Raw genomic sequence first — 16,470 nt, forward strand, 5'->3', positions numbered from 1 at the left:
CTCCGCAATTGCGGTGCCAAGCAAAATGAATGAGAACAGAAACAAAAAATAGTCCGAGACTACGCAGTGGAGCAAATTAATGAATATTCACGCTATGGCTAGTACGGGGCTGAGGAATTGCAGTGAGAAAAGCCAAAAAAGTTAGTCCGGGGTTAAGGATAGTACGGGGCTAAGCAAAGTACGGGGTTAAGCAAAACAAGTGTGAAAAGAATATTAGCTCCTTAGTTAAACTAAGTGAGACCTGTTATACTCTTTTCACACTGGTTTTGCTTAACCCCGTACTTTGCTTAGCCCCGTACTATCCTTAACCCCGGACTATTTTTTTGGCTTTTCACACCCGCTGTTTTTAGTCCCGTACTAGCGCCTATTCCGGAATAAGAAAATCCCGCTGTTCTCACTGCATTTCTTTAACCCCGGATATCGTTAATGTTATGATTGGACACACTTCGCATCTGGCCAGCTGTGATACGCTCCATTGCGTAGTACCGGACTATTTTTCGTTTCTGTTCTCATTCATTTGCTTAGCATCGCAATTGCGGGGTTAGCAGGAGTTAGCACCACAATTGCGGAGTTAGCCCTGCTATTTTGCAGGGTTAGTTAACCCCGTACTATAGGTGGGGTTAGCCAACTTTAGCCCACTTTGGTAAAAACCAGTCTGAACAGAAAGTGGAATAGGCTTAACCCCGTACTATAGGTGGGGCTAAGACCCCCCTTAACCCCACCTATAGTACGGGGTTAAGCAAAATATTGCCAGTGTGAAAACAGTATTAGTCTCCATATATAGCTTTACAGTCAGGCCCTAGGCCTTGATGCTTACTCCCTGAATACAGTGAACAAGATATCTTTCATGGTAGTACATAGCTTAATTGGCAAAATAATAAAATGTTCAGGTTTTGTCATTTTAACATGACAGACATTGTCCATTATAGCTCCTTCTTAAGCCCCAGTCCCATATAAAGCCGGACGAGCACGGACGAGCACGGACCACTCCGGACCATCCCGGACCATGGTCTGGGGTGATCCGGGATGGTCCGGGATGTTTTGTTCAAAAAAAGTGTGATGCTTTTAAGCTACAGTCCCATATATGTCCCGGACCGTCCCGGACCATCCCGGACCCCATCCGGGGTGATCCGGGATTCGGTCCGTGTTGACACCGTGTTGGCACCGGGGTGGTCCTGGATGGTCCTGGATGGTCCTGGGCGGTCAATAACTCACTCCCGGACTGCCACGGATCAACACGGACCGCCCCGGCGCCACTACGGATGACCCCGGACCCAGCACGGTGGCTACACGGATCACCCCGGATCAAACTATTGTTCCGGACCGTCCCGGACCACCCCGGCAGTTTTTGACCGTCAAAAACATCCGGGGTCGACTCCCGGACCGCCCAGGACCATCCAGGACCATCCAGGACCATCCAGGACCATCCAGGACCACCCCGGTGCCAACACGGTGTCAACACGGACCGAATCCCGGATCACCCCGGATGGGGTCCGGGATGGTCCGGGATGGTCCGGGACGTATATGGGACTGTAGCTTAAACGGATGTTGCATTGAATGAGTGAAACTATGGGCTTTAATCATATCATGAGGGACATTTACACTGTCATCGAAAAATGCAAAAAATGCCAAACCGGAGCCTGACCGCGATGTTTCAGTGATGTTACCAAGGCAACTACGCTTTACCGGCAAAAATGCCAAGCCCGAAACATTCCATTCGGAGTGCGATCTTTTGCCGTGTTTTGGCATGTTTGGCAAGTACAAACGCTTGCAGTTGTAACATCGCGATGTTAGGTCACGTGACTTTAGGAGCGGGGCTAGCTGTCGTCCTCGAAGAAAACGATAGAACGATAAATACAAAGAATAACAAGAGAAGGGGAGAGAAGGTGATAGAAGGGAGAAAAAAAATAATAGCACAAGGAATAACATAATGAAAGACAGAAAAAGAAAGTGATAGAAGGAAGAAACAAAGAATAACATAAGGAAAGACAGAAAGAGAAAGTGATAGGAGAAAGAAACAAAGAGTAACATAAGGAAAAAAAGAAAGAGAAAGTGATAAAAAACAAAGAATAACATAAGAGAATGTGATAGAAAGAAGGAACAAAGAAAAACGTAAAGAAAAACAGAAAGAGAAATTGATAAAAACAAAGAATAACATAAAAGAAGGTGATATAAAGAAAAAACAAAGAATAATAAAAACAAGGAATAATATAAAAGAAGTTAAAAGAAGGAAGAAAGAAAGAATAACATATGGAAAGACAGAAAGAAAAAATGACAAAGAATAGATAATGGAAAGATGGAAGAGAAGATGAAAGATGGAAAAAGATGATAGAACAAAAGAAACAAAACGTTCACTGGACTGCAGCAGCCACAGCATAAAACAGCTGATCGAAGGAGGATTTTTGCATCGGATTGGCATGTGCATTACCAACTGAAACACGCCAAAACATTACTGAGCTGTTCAGTTAGTGATGTTTCAGCACAAGTGTAAATGGGTGCACGAAACATTGCGATTTTCAGAAATGAGGTATTTGACAGCATAAATGCGCCTATGGAGTTCAATTAAGAAAACACTTGCTAGGCAATCCCATAATAAATAGAGGAAAAGTGACGTATGGACCAATCTCAGCAACCCAGCTAGGTGACGTACTGGGTCCATGAGGCACAGAAACCACTTTAAGAAAGGGAGTTAAAAACTCAGACCCCCTACAAATAGAATGGTATCATCAGAGTTGGAGAAGGCCTGATTTTGTATGACAGCTATACCTTATCAGCATCGCTAGTCCAGATTCAGTCTGTTCTTTGTTTTTATTTTTCTATCATATGCATCAATCGCACACACAGCGCGGTCTCCCCACTGATCGCGCAATCCCCTCAAATTTCCATCTATATTCGGGGTCCAGATTGAGAGGAAAGGTTTCAACATTGAGGGTGTGTTATTTTATCAGCTGATTGGGTGCACTACTCAGAGACGGTACAGAGGCTGGTCTACAGCATCGCATGAGATAGGGCATGATGGAGTCACAACAACGGCAGCGAAAATGACAAGCAAATACTGGGCGCATGATTGGCATTCATAGGCTTGCCAAGACTATAAAGCACAGGTGCCTGACGTGTTGTAAGATGCAGCACAAGGTCGAATCACAATACATGGCTCATTTACCAGAGATTCGCATGAAACCGTTTTTATATGTCCCCATTTTTTAACACTTTGTGCAACTACTTTGAGCCGTACAAATCGAGGGTGGGGCAGAATGGTAAGCAATATCGTTGCTAAGCACTATGGAGTGATCTTCACGTGTCTTTACACAAAATTGGTACACCTTGATCTAGCAGTGGATAGTTCTACAATGGAGTTTTTGATAGGTTTTTCGCAGGTTTTCATATTTGGAGGTCAATTGAAGGTCATCCTGAGAAACGGTACGCAATTCGTTGGCGCAGTATGGCAAGCAACACGAGAAGCTGAGAAGATCGGATAGTGATCTCCCACACCAGTTTTGTGCTGAGTAAAGGGTAAAGTGGAAGTTTATTACAACCCCTTCAGCCCCTCATCAGAATGGATGTGCTGAGGCTCTTGTAAGTTTGCATTGAAGATAGCTTTAGGTGATCAGATCCTCACTCCATTTGAGTTATACACCTGTTTGGTAAAAGTAGCAAACCTCCTCAATCAGCATCTAATGGGGGGGGGGGGGGGGGGTGGTACAAAATGACCCTGACGATGGTAGTTATTTGTTTTCATAGAAATCTCTTGAGGAATATTATACCAAAGTTAGGATACAAATTGCAGGGGAACTGCTTCGAGGGAGGTCGTATGCAAAATTTTGTTTTGCTCAGTGAACGGCGAACTGCTGACGGATGGCCAGACAGACGAGCCGACCATCCATGTCCACTCCCCGATGACTCAAGCCTGCACGGTCATGTATTTTTCCCCGACATCCGCACCCCGGTGACTTAAACTCACGCACGCCAGCTATTCTCCACTCCTGACGACGGATAGTCAACCTGTTCGAAACGTCGAGCCACTCCCGCCACTCATCCTCTCCAAGCGCTATAGTTCTCCTTAGAACTATAAGCTAAGAAAGATAACCAACAGTCTTTTTCAAGACTATACCAAACAGTCCTTTTCAGGACTACAAACCCTCAAGAAAGATTACCGAGAGTTCTTTTCAGGACTCCTCAATCCTCTCTCTCTCTCTCTCACATGGTGCACCCGCAAGCCTACTGTCTACATCTTTGTTGTAATATGGAAACTTTGTAATTCCTTATGAGCTCTAAAAGAGAGCTAGACTTTATAGGTTATGTTATATTCAAGTACGGTTAATAATCGGTATTGGTAGGAAGACTTGGTACAGGATTTTAAGAGGACTTATGGATGAGAGACGGGTTTTGTCCTTTAACAGTACTTGGTAGGATTCCTCCAAAAGACGCCATAAAGGTGTTTAAACTGGATACTTGATACTTATGAGGTAATCCCTGAAGCAGCTTTTCCAAGCTATACTGGGATGGGATGTGTTGTGACAGCAGGTGAAGGTGCAGACAACAAAAGGGGTGTACAATTTCTTTATACAGTAAAACAGTGACGTGCAAGTAAAAAATCATGCTGCTATATGGTCTACAGCATTCTGGAACCTACAGGAGGTTCCAACCCTCTGATGACAGAGAGGTGTTTGATAATTCTATGCATGAACTAGGTGCACAAGAAAAGTTATTGTGACCATAAAACAAATATCTGTTAGAGCTGTACACATATTTGAAGGTAATTCTTCTAGGAATGTTTCCAGGCTGGTAACCTTGGTTACTTGAGTTTAATAAGAGGCAGTATTTCTGTAAAGATATGTTATTTCGACACAGAGATTCAAATGGGGGTTTAACCCTTTTAGAGAGTTTTTTTGATATAGAGTCTTTCAACATGATTGCAATTTAAGGCTTTGACCTTACATGAACAGGGTAAATGCATACAGATTTAGTGCAGTTCATATAATGTGTTATATACCTCACTTAAAAAAATCCAGCCATCTGATTGGTCAAAATTGCATTCATAAACTTTAACTATTCCTGTAAAATTCCCGGTAAAATTCCAAACTCATGTAATAGTTCTAAAATCCCGGCAAAATTCCAGTTACCATGGTTACCGGGAAAATAGTTCAGTCTTGGTGAAATACCCATAGGTTCACATGTTAAAAACTGGTTTGAGCGATCAAGGATACCGTACGTGTGCGAAGAATTGGTCTGTAATTCAGTACCAAACCGAATGCAAAAGATGGCTGAAGAAACTTTCCCAAGATTTCAACTTCTTGATGATGATCAAATGCAAGACTTGCTGGCCATTGCTGCGCACTCCTGCTAAATTGGCCGATGTTTTAATTAGGCCTACCAGAGATTTAAACTAATATTGCTCGTGATCCTGAAGGTGATACTCAATAAGTGAGGTGTCATATGAAAGCGCAGGTTTTTCTCCATATTCCCCACAGGGCCGGCCCACCCCCAAAATTGTAAAAATATCTTGCTTAGACTAGAATCTAGATCTAGTGAATAGTCTACTCTCAAAGATACACCCATAAAAAAACAACCGTGCATATAAACTAGAGAAATGCCAAGGTGGTGTCATTAGTTGACTCTTTTTTTTGGGGGGGGGGCATATAAAAGTATTAATGACTGCTTTAATATTAGAGAAATAGTTGTTTTATACGCTCTCGGGAAGGTTACAATTGGGCTATTGCCCTTGGCACGCCTCGGGCAATAGCACAATTCTAACCTTCCCTTGAGCATATAAAAACATTTCTCTCAAAGCAATCATTAATACTATATTATTGACATGTATACTGAGAAATGTTTTATTTTTAATTTTTCAATATCTTTGCAATTCTAAATAGTCATATCAATTTAAAAATAATCATTATTATGTTTAAAATCGCGATTATGTTTTCATCAGGTCAATTTAATCTAATTATAAAACCAGACAATTGAAGGGAGAGTCCACCCTGAGGATGGGTTTACTACGCCTTTACTTGGCCACACACATTCTCAGGGTGGACTTCCCCTTCATTGCTACCGGGGCTAGACTTGATTAGCTTAGCTTTTTCTAGCCCCATCTATACATTACTTACCTTTATATGTTTTAATGTTGATGTTTGTTAACTGATGTAAATTTTCACTGTTCTTTTATGCTTATGTATCTGTTTTTCATTTGCTCTATGTGTCAAATGTGTACAATGTATTCTGTTACCTTGTATATTTTTCTGGTTTTTAATGTGGAAAATAAATGAAATGAAATGAAAAAACTTTCAGGTTGAATAAAAATACTCAAGTGGCATAATTGTTGGGTCTTATATAGCGGAAACTAGCAGGTCTTTGTTTTTCTAGTGTACCAACCGCTATCAATTATCATTACCTTTCAAATGGAGCGACAGTAACATATCCCCAGGGTAACGGCCTTAAATATTGGTATTGTCATATCAAATGTATACACCATGTATATACATTCAGGGGTTAAAAGTACTGGTAACTGTTATGCATGTATGTTATGCATTATAATAATAATAACTAGAATTTAATTCGTCACGAAGACGAATAAGGTGGTCTGTCTAAGTCATATGATAGATTTGAGAATGGGAGAAGTTATAAAGACATGTAAACAATGATGATCATGATGAACATGATGAACATGATGATGATCATGATAGTAAAGGTGATGATGATGATAATGTTATATGACGATAAAAACGATAATGTTAATGATGATGATGATAATGATCATGATCATGATGATGTTGATGATGATCATCTTCAGACAATGATGATGATGATGATGGTGACATTGATGATGATGATGATCATGATGATGATGATATTGATGATGATGATGATGATGAGCATGAGCATGATCCTGACATCTGATTGAAAAAATGAGGAAATAGTTAGATAGAAAATAGTCTCATGCTTTCTCCAACCATGATATAAAAATCGGGGGTCGATGGACTATCTGAAGAGCTATTTCGATTTTTAAAATGGCATGTTTTTGATCAAATTTGCATTATATTGCCCATAGCAGCACGCGCGGATTTTGAACTTTGACGCACGCTCACGGCCTTATTAAAGGTCAAGAGTGACTGAAATTAATGTAAATGGTCAATTACGTTAAGAGGAATCTAAATAAAGTAAACATTTTGAATTTGACGTTTTCCGCGCGCTGTGAGCGCGCGCAACGCGCGCGGGGACACGTACGGACGGAAAATTTTGAAATGCTCAAAATGACCTGATTCGTACTCTCGTTTAATAGTTAAGTGATTTTGAGCTTTTTAAAATTTTGACGCGCGCGTACGTGCGCGTCATGACCTTTATGTGACCTTTGATGACATGACTTGTTGACCCTTGACCTGAAGTATATGTGATATGAATATGAATGACCTTTGCTCATGCATCATGAAGATATGATGGATAACGTGATTTAACAAAATGGCGCCTGGATGACGTCACGATGACCTGATGACCTTGAAAAGGTTACTGTCACGTCTCATGACAATGACCTATGACTGTGTCAAAATTGAAAGAAATTAACACAACCGATCTTGAGTTAACCGATGAACAAAAAACGGGGAGAAATAAAAATAAATAATAATAATAATAAATAAATAAAGAAAGAAAATTCTGACGAAAACAATAGGTGATCTGTCGAAAACGACAGACCACCTAATAATAGCTAGTTCTTATATAGCGCTTTCCAGGACCGAAGGCCCTCTCAAAGCACTTTACAGATATATATATTATGTTATGAATGTATATTCTCAGCTTATAACAGAAATAGTAATCCTGACATTCATAGATAATTCAAGATATGGTTTCAAATATACATGTAATCTCTCAACAAATAATATTAAAATTACCAGCTATCATGAAAGAGGGTTCAGATGAACAAGATAGAAAAATTGTTGGATAGGCGTCTATATCTAAGCACATCCTTGCTTGATCCTTCATGTCCAGCTCCATATACACTCTAAAAACACTGGTAAAACTTTTACGTATTAAAACTGGTTGGTTAAAAAAAATAACCAACTGTTGTGATAAAAGTGCCGTGGTTTGGTAATAATGTGGTTGGTTAAACTTAGTTTCAATTGGTTGGTTAAAAAATTAATCAACATTTTGGTAAAATGCTGTGGGTTTCTGCAATTGGTTAACCAATATATAGAATTCCCACCGTTCAACGGTTGGTTAAAAGTTTTGATCATGTGACATGAAATGAGCCAATAGACAACAAGAATCACGCGTAGCAGTTTGCTACGAATTTCATCCCGGGATGTCATCATGGAGTCAGTAGTCGAAAGGCTGTTATTTTGGGGTTCCAAGGACTAGTCAAGGTGTTTGAAGGTAAGCTAAACAAATATTTACTATACCATTCTACTGATGAACTTTTTATAATCCATCTGAAGCAGTAACAATTTCCGCAATATTTTAACAATGCGCAGTAAAGGTGCCAAAACTTGACCGTTATTCTCTCTCAGATTGCCAATTCCCTGCGTGTGAGTAACTTTGCTGCTGCATGCAGCGGCCGTTGCGCCTGACGACGTGCGCGTAGCCCGATACTCACCCGTACTCTTCATGGTTATACTCGGTCTAATGCAATAGTGCAAGTACTAGATCTACTGGCAAGTTTGATGTATTCTATCTCACGAGCAGAGTTACTCTCACGCCGGGAATTGACAATCTGAGAGAGAATAGCAGGCAAGTTTTGGCGACTTATTCTGCATTGTTAAAAATAGTTACTGCTTCAGATGGATTATAAAAAGTTCATCAGTAGAATGGCATAGTAAATATTCCTTTAGCTTACCTTCAAACACCTTAACTAGTCCTTCGAACCCCCAAGATAGCAGCCTATCGACTGCTGATTCAATTACTGTCTATTTCAATTCATGACTAAGTGCAAATTATGTATGGATTGATACTTTATCCAACAACCATGATAAATACTTGGTTATAATTGTAATCAACTAGGTTAAATTTTTAATACATAGTTGGTATAAATTGTAACCAACAAGGGTTGGTTAAAATGATTTGTTAAGATTTTAATAAATAGCTGGTAGAATTTTTAACTAACTAAAGTTGGTTAAAGAAGTTCAGCAAATTATAAGTTAAAGTTCTAATAAATAGTTGGTTAAAACATTAACCAACTAGGGTTGGTTAATGTTTTAACCAAGAGTTGATAGGTTCACCTTGAAACAAACTGTTTTTTCTTTTAAAGTGTACTTTCTTGCAAGATTTCACATTCTTTACCACGACTAGATGTTGGTCTTCATTACTATCAGAGTCACCATCGCAACACAACAAAAAAAGTTTGGCTACCATGATGGCTCTGCCAAGACTCTTTAGGAATCAAGAATGTTCACGGTTAAAGCAAGCAAACTAGACCGAAAAAGAAGAAGACTAAAATAAGATGTCGATGAATCAATTACAAAAAAATGTCAATGTTGCGCCTAAAGTGAATATATCCAAGAGGTAGGTGGCTTTTCATCCACATGAGCTATCAGAACTCCAGAGGAAACATAGCACTACAATCTCCAAGACAGTACGAATGCTTGTATCTCAAAATGTTTTAATCTTCCTCCATCTGCAAATGGCACATGGTCCTCATGACCAAAGGAGGCAATCTGGAAAGTCACTTTGACATTCAATGTTCAATGTTAGCCGCATGTATTAAACTGCTAATCCAAAGTCATTCTGCACCATGATTTATACAGTATCAGACAAATGATGAATGTTACTTCTTTATGCCAGCTTGGCTTTATACTGGCATCAGCTAGTATTTCTACTTCTAATGTGCCTGTCTATTGTATTGATACTACCAGCATGAATTAAATCTCCTCTTACTATTATCTAATTGCATGCATGAATGCAGTAACAACAAGACAAAATCCAAACCTACCAACAACTATTCATTCAATTGGGGACATGATAGAGGACTGGAATCTTTATTTTACAATCTTCCAGGGGTATTAAGCAAGCTAGTTTGCTGCAATTGATCCTCCAAACTCCTGATAAGCATCACTCAGACAGCCGCTCGATACCCGGAAAGTTACACAAATGAGCGCTGGGTCGTAAATCAGGGCCCCGTTCCTATAAACCGTCAAAAGTCTAACTTCTTGACTATCCCATTGAAACATGTGTTATAGAATTAACTTTAAACTGATACCAGTCCCATATGCGTGTTTTTGCATGTTTTAATGTGGTCCGACTCTGAAGTTGGTCAAAGATCTTGAAACTTTGCATTTTCGATGAGACATCATTACTAAGCTAGTGACGTCATGCCGGTAAAGTGCAGGATTCCCCTGTTTTGTATAATTGTTTTCTTGCTGATCTAGATAGTTTATTGGTTTCCCCCCAAAAAGTAAAACCATGACACTAAAATTCTTTATCAAAATTCACAAAATCATATCGAATCTTGAGAGTAGAGTCTATATGATTTTGCAATTTTAAATGAAGATCATAGATATACATAAGAATGACCATTTCAATTAGACTGGATTGCCTTCACGATCATGTTTGTTTTGTTTTGTTTTGTTTTATTTTAATTCCTTGTTTTGGTTATTAAAAATTAAACTGGATACGATTGGAAAGTGGAAAAAAATAAAATAAAATTGTATTCTGCTTATCCACATTATTAGGTCCTATATATATTGAAAAAAGAAAGAAAGAAGGAAATTAATATTTAAAAGAAAGGCGTTGATAATTATACTTGTCGGTTCTTGAGCTTGACTGATTGCTATTACAAAAAAAAACGATATCATTTTTGGTGACCATGTACGTAGCTGCAGCATGCAGGGATGTGGGTACATGTACCGTATGTGGGCCGGGCTGGGAGCGATAACGGCATCCCTTGACCTTTGACTTCAACATCAATGGGAAAGCACTTCCCAAAGCTACTTCCTATAAATACCTTGGAGTCACAGTGGCAAACAATCTGAGCTGGAACACCCATGCACAGAAGATCCAAGCGAAAGCTGCAAGAACTCTTGGAGTTGTACGTCGAGCCCTTGTGATTAGAAAGTCAAGGACATTGCATACAAGCAGCTTGTACGACCCCAGTTGCAATATGCCTCAAGTGCATGGAATCCACACACCCAGAAGGAGATCAAACTCATAGGTCCGAATTCACAAAGGAGGTTTGTCGACAAACCTCCTTTTGTTTCATTAAACCTCCTTTTATTTTTTACAAACCAGGTTTGTAAAAACCGCGTCAAAACGTGTCATATGACGTACGAAAACCTGGTTTGTCGACAAACCTTCCTTTGTGAATTCGGGCCATTGAGGCTGTTCAGACCAGCAGAGATCGTGCTATCTCTGCGGTGTGGAAGGTACAACATCGTTTCGGTACGCCCAACAGCGAGCCATGGCGAGCCAAAACGGCGTGCCACTGGAGCACCTCTTGGGGACTGTGTGAACCCGAGCTACGATAGCCAGAAGTCATCGTTCTACATGTGGGGAATTTTTCTACTCATTCTATTTTGGTGCGATCTGAATATGAATCGGTACAACTCAACACTCCTAATTAGTAATAGCGCACAAAATCGTTGACCGCTCTGACCTCATGACATCACGCGTCATGGCAACAGGACCTCTCAAAAAAGGGGGTGCTATGATAGACCGCGCTATCTCACTGCGGTGTGAATCCGGCGAATGCCAATGGGCGGACCGTGGTTCGCGTTACGATAGCGCGATCCACAGTCCGTCCACGGTCCCCCCTTGCGGTGTGAACAGCCTCATAGAGAGCATAGAGAGCATTCAGAGACAAGCTGCCAGATTCGTCCTCCATGACTATAGAAGAGAATCTAGTGTCACCACCATGATGTCATCTCTTGGCTGGGACACGCTACAACACTTCTAAGTACACCACAAACTTGTCCAGATCTCCTTGCCTCCTGACATCCGACTTATCACAGGCATCACCAGACCGCAACGAGCACAACATCAAAGCCACAACTTCAGATTCACCCAACCATTTTACCGAGTTAACTGCTACATGTACAGCATGTTTCCCAGAGCAGTCCGTGTCTGTCACACTTTTCCAAGCAACGCTGTCACTGCAAATACAATTCTTGGCTTTAGGGGAGCGGCACTACCCGCCATACAGACTATGGCGCCGCCCCTGCCCCTTAAGATGTTGTAACGAGGGACACACCTGCACCACCTGCACACTGCACCCTGCACATTGTATATTGTGCACGGACAACAACCGCCATCACTTCACCGACAGCACATCACCAACAGCACGCAACACAGCACAGCCCTCTGCAGGACAGCGTTCACGCTTTTGGGAGAGTAATTCTTCAAGGTTCAAGGTTTGTTACAATCATTGACAAGGGAGTTTATAGTCTACAAACTAAATACTTAAGAGTTCAGTAACTCAGATCTGGTTAGTATAGATTTTGTTTTCACGTATATGTACAAAGTTCAGAATTTCTGCCGTTTGTCGATATTGTAGATCTATTCGTGTTTCCCGAATCAGGTTGATGAGGTTTCACACAGAAGTCGCATCTCCAGGTCGTATCTAGAACTGACGAGAGCGCGACCGGCCGCTCAGCTTGCAGAGACTTTGTGTGAAATTCCATTACCTCTTAGCCTGCACATTGTCGGTGATACCACACAATCGAACAATTTTCACCGCCACATTGAATTAAGTTTTCTGTAGCAGGAACTCCACAGATACAGACGGTTGTTTCCCCAACTCTCAATTTTCCAATCTTCCGGGTAAAAAAACCAAATATTCGGCCGGGCTTTGGGACTGAATCTCAGCAGCACACACTGTTGCCATTTTTCTTTCCTATGCTAAGCGAGGGCGCATGCGCAGTGAGTTATTTGTGACCCCGTCTGCCATTTGCTTCGAAAAAATTTACGAGCGGCAGTAATTTGGATTAGTTGGGATAACATTCTGGTTTTAGACCAAATTCAAAGGTACCGCATGCACGCAATTCCACCGACCTACATCATCTGTTTTATAAAATGGGGCCCAAAAAATCGTCAAAAATACAAAATTCTGTTATTTTACAGATTTACCGGGTGCATGGCAAATCATGCTTTCCGGTAATTAAATATAAAAATAAAAAATTATAGGAAGAAAAAAAAAGAATGACAAAATTATAAGAATTATCAAAAAACAAGAAAAACAAATAAATATAACTATTAATTTTTTTTATTTTTTTTAAATTATCAAAAAAAATTATTAAAAAAAATATAAACATAAGAATTATTTAGAAAAGGGATATCGGTGGTATCGATCCAAAGTATCGCGTGCATCCAGTAAACAGAACTACACGGTAATTGACCAATCAGATTGCAGGGATTCTTCTACCCATCTTATAATGAAACATGGGATACTTTCACACTATTTATACCCCCCCCCCCCCGACAAACAAAAATGTACTGATAAAACAAGACAATTTTTAACAAAGTGAACATATGTTGGGTTATATTTTCATATCTACCCATTAAAAACGAGTTGACCCAATATTAAAGATAAAGGTGAGTTCTGGTAATGCAATTAATTGCATTGCGAAAAAAAGGTGTGGAATGGATCAGAAGAAGTTGATCATGTAGCATGTAAGTATTGGTGCGCACTGCAAGGTTCTGGAGTCATCAAAATCATAATAAATTTGGCCCACTCTTAAAGCCCAAGTCCACTCCAAAAATAACTTACTTTCAATAGAAGCAGAAAAATCAGACTCACCAATCAAAAAAAGTCAGAGCAAAATTGGATAATAAGAAAGTTATGAATTTTTAATGACTTTAAAAACTTTGAAAATCACTAGACAAATTGGCAACTCACTCATGAGTCTGTGACGTCATGTCCTCACTATCCACTAATTATTTTCTTTATATTGATGATATACATTTCCTATTTTCTCCTTAAGAATCTTATTTCTTCACACCAGCATCCAAGTTAGATTAATAGTAATATATTTTTGTGTGGATGCACTAATATAGAGTAATTTTTTCCAGTTAAATCATGAAATATTTGAATTTCGATAAACTATTTATATAAAAATCAAAATATTTGAATATACAATATAAAAAAAAAAGTATAAATTTGTCAAAGTTCATAAAAGATTTTGTGAAATGTCATGCACGCAATATGATACAAATCATATAACCTGGGCAAAGGCATGGGGAAATCAAGTTTTGGGGAATAAAAATGGAAATTAATGGGATTTAACCATATAGAGCAATTGATAACTAGTGAGGACATGACGTCACAAACTGATAACCATCTTGGCACTTTGTGTTGTGATTCTCATTGTTCCATAGTTTTACATACTTTTTCAAAAATTCATAACTTTCTTATTAGTTATCCGATTTTGCTCAAATTTGTTTCGACTGGTATGTCTGATTTTTCTGCTTTGATTGAAAGTCAGTTATTTTTCGAGTGGACTCGTCCTTTAATTGGTTAAGTAACAAGCACTGTACACAGAAAGATGTATATGGGACTACACAAATGGTGTCGGGGCTAGTACTACCTGATTTCCTTATCTTTCTATGCTCATCACTCAGCCAGTATATATTTTCTTCCAAAATTGTTTGGCACATGACCTTTATTTGTAATCTTAAAAAATTCAGTGTAAGTTTCGTTTGATTCTGTGAGAATTCATTTTTTTTTTTACCAGAACTCAAGTTTATCTTTAAGAAGGTTTTGATCTTTTGGACAATATTAATGAAGGCCCGAAGACTAACAATTCACACAAAAGATCTCATAAAATGATATAACAACACTTCACTACTATATTTTCGGTATAAATAGATCCAAGTACCACAGGGTTTAATGAATATTTTACTGTCTGTCTTTTTGTCCAGAACAAGCTACTCACCTCTCCCTAAATTTCTTTCCGAAAAAAGTTTGGCTTCTCTTCTTGTGTGATATTTTGAACGCTTTCCTCGTGGCATTTCAACATCAGATTTGCCAGAGAAATCACTTTCTGTCGAGGAATAAATATTCTGAGATAGCCTACGTATAGCTGGATTCATACTGGTAGAATAACTCCTGACTTGAAGTTTGTTTCCTCGAGGATCAAGCTTTCTTGTTCTAGTATTGTACATTTGACTCTGAGTTGAGTTCTTATGGACTTTGCTGTATGTGTAAGATCGATTCTGATTGAGTAGGGCTGTCCCTTCTGAGTCTGTGACATCTGTTGTAGAGTAAGCATATGTAACCTTGCCCTTGGTTGTTCTTCGACAGTATACACAACAACAGCATGACATCTTACCTCCCATATTGTAAGCGGTGGCGGTATATGTATAGTCACAAAACAATTCTTAAGATCAAGATCAAGATCATAAGCCAAGAATATCCGAGTTCAGCTTGAGTCAGAATTAAGCATCAGTCATTGTCATTGATCCTCCTGGCCATGGTAGTGATGGAGACGCATTTCAACAGACCCGGCCCTCTTCCACGTCCAAACCAATTGATCTACTTGTTTCTGATCAAAATTGGTTAAAGGCCTACATGAGCTCTTTTCATAAATAACATCTTCAGTGTAACTGCCAGCATTGCATGACATTGCATGACTTAGCATAACTGCCTGTAGTCTCGCTTAATGCAATCTCAATAAATGTAACAAAAGCACTGGACTCAAATCTGAAGTCATACACGTCAGTTCAACAAGGTATTTCATTGACTGATTTCATCTTATCATCAATTTCCAAGGCAAAGTAACAAATATAGGCATCTCAGTTGGTAAAAAATAACTTGTCTGATTCCAAAATAGATGATTCATGCAGTACAAGATTGCAAGAAATACATACTAATTCCTACATTCTCTACTGGATTACATAAGACGTAAAGAAGACTTAGCCATGAATGCTGAAACCTAGCTCATACAGGATGTCTCTAGCTGCACGTATCTCTGTATCACATAGTTTTTTTTACTTCCCTTAGCTGTCTAGTTTGACTGTGTGCACTTTATAGTTTCAAAGTTATGCAATGCGTTGTCCTTATCACCTAACACTCTGAACAGATAAAATAAGTCTCGCCAAGCAAACAAGAGACACAATCTATTATACCAACTTAACAAACAGCGTATTATGCATTCCCCCTCAAGGAAAGTAAGACTCTGAATAATAACATCAGCAAACATGGTGCCCACTGTTGTACGACTGGATGCAATGCACCAATCATTATTCTTCTCCTTCTTCAGGGTCATTATACATAAGTTGCATATAAAGATAAAGATAAAAAACCTACCGGTATGTGGAAATTACCTGATTTAAGACGTGTACATGTGTACTAATTAAGAAGCAAATAAACCCTTACCGTTCTTCACAAAACTCAATGTGAATTTCTCTTATTATAGTTGTTGAAAATTCTTTTGGAAACTTCAAAGATCTACATTATTGATTCTGCCTTCTAAATCATTTTTTTGAATAAGAAGATTATTTCTATTTTACATTCATATATATTATCTTATGTATAATTAACACATAATTTAATTT

General features: G+C 39.1%; 1 protein-coding gene across 3 annotated transcripts in view; it reads right to left on the reverse strand.

Moving 5' to 3' along the window:
• Nucleotides 1-16,156, reverse strand: part of LOC577619 (synaptotagmin-14) — a 29,122-nt gene extending 12,966 nt beyond the window's left edge. Inside the window, exon 1 of one of the 3 annotated variants that reach the window (XM_011666122.2) lies at nucleotides 14,850-16,156. In XM_011666122.2, the coding sequence (XP_011664424.1) occupies nucleotides 14,850-15,252 (403 nt within the window). In that variant the 5' untranslated portion in view covers nucleotides 15,253-16,156. Of the gene's footprint in view, nucleotides 1-9,206; nucleotides 9,753-14,849 lie in introns of those variants that run through there. The other 2 variants (XM_030999506.1, XM_011666126.2) reach the window with 2 other exon arrangements.
• Nucleotides 16,157-16,470: the final 314 nt, after the last annotated feature.

Source organism: Strongylocentrotus purpuratus, unplaced genomic scaffold (assembly GCF_000002235.5).
Source record: "Strongylocentrotus purpuratus isolate Spur 01 unplaced genomic scaffold, Spur_5.0 spur5_scaffold_5, whole genome shotgun sequence".
In the NCBI taxonomy this organism is placed as follows: domain Eukaryota; kingdom Metazoa; phylum Echinodermata; class Echinoidea; order Camarodonta; family Strongylocentrotidae; genus Strongylocentrotus; species Strongylocentrotus purpuratus.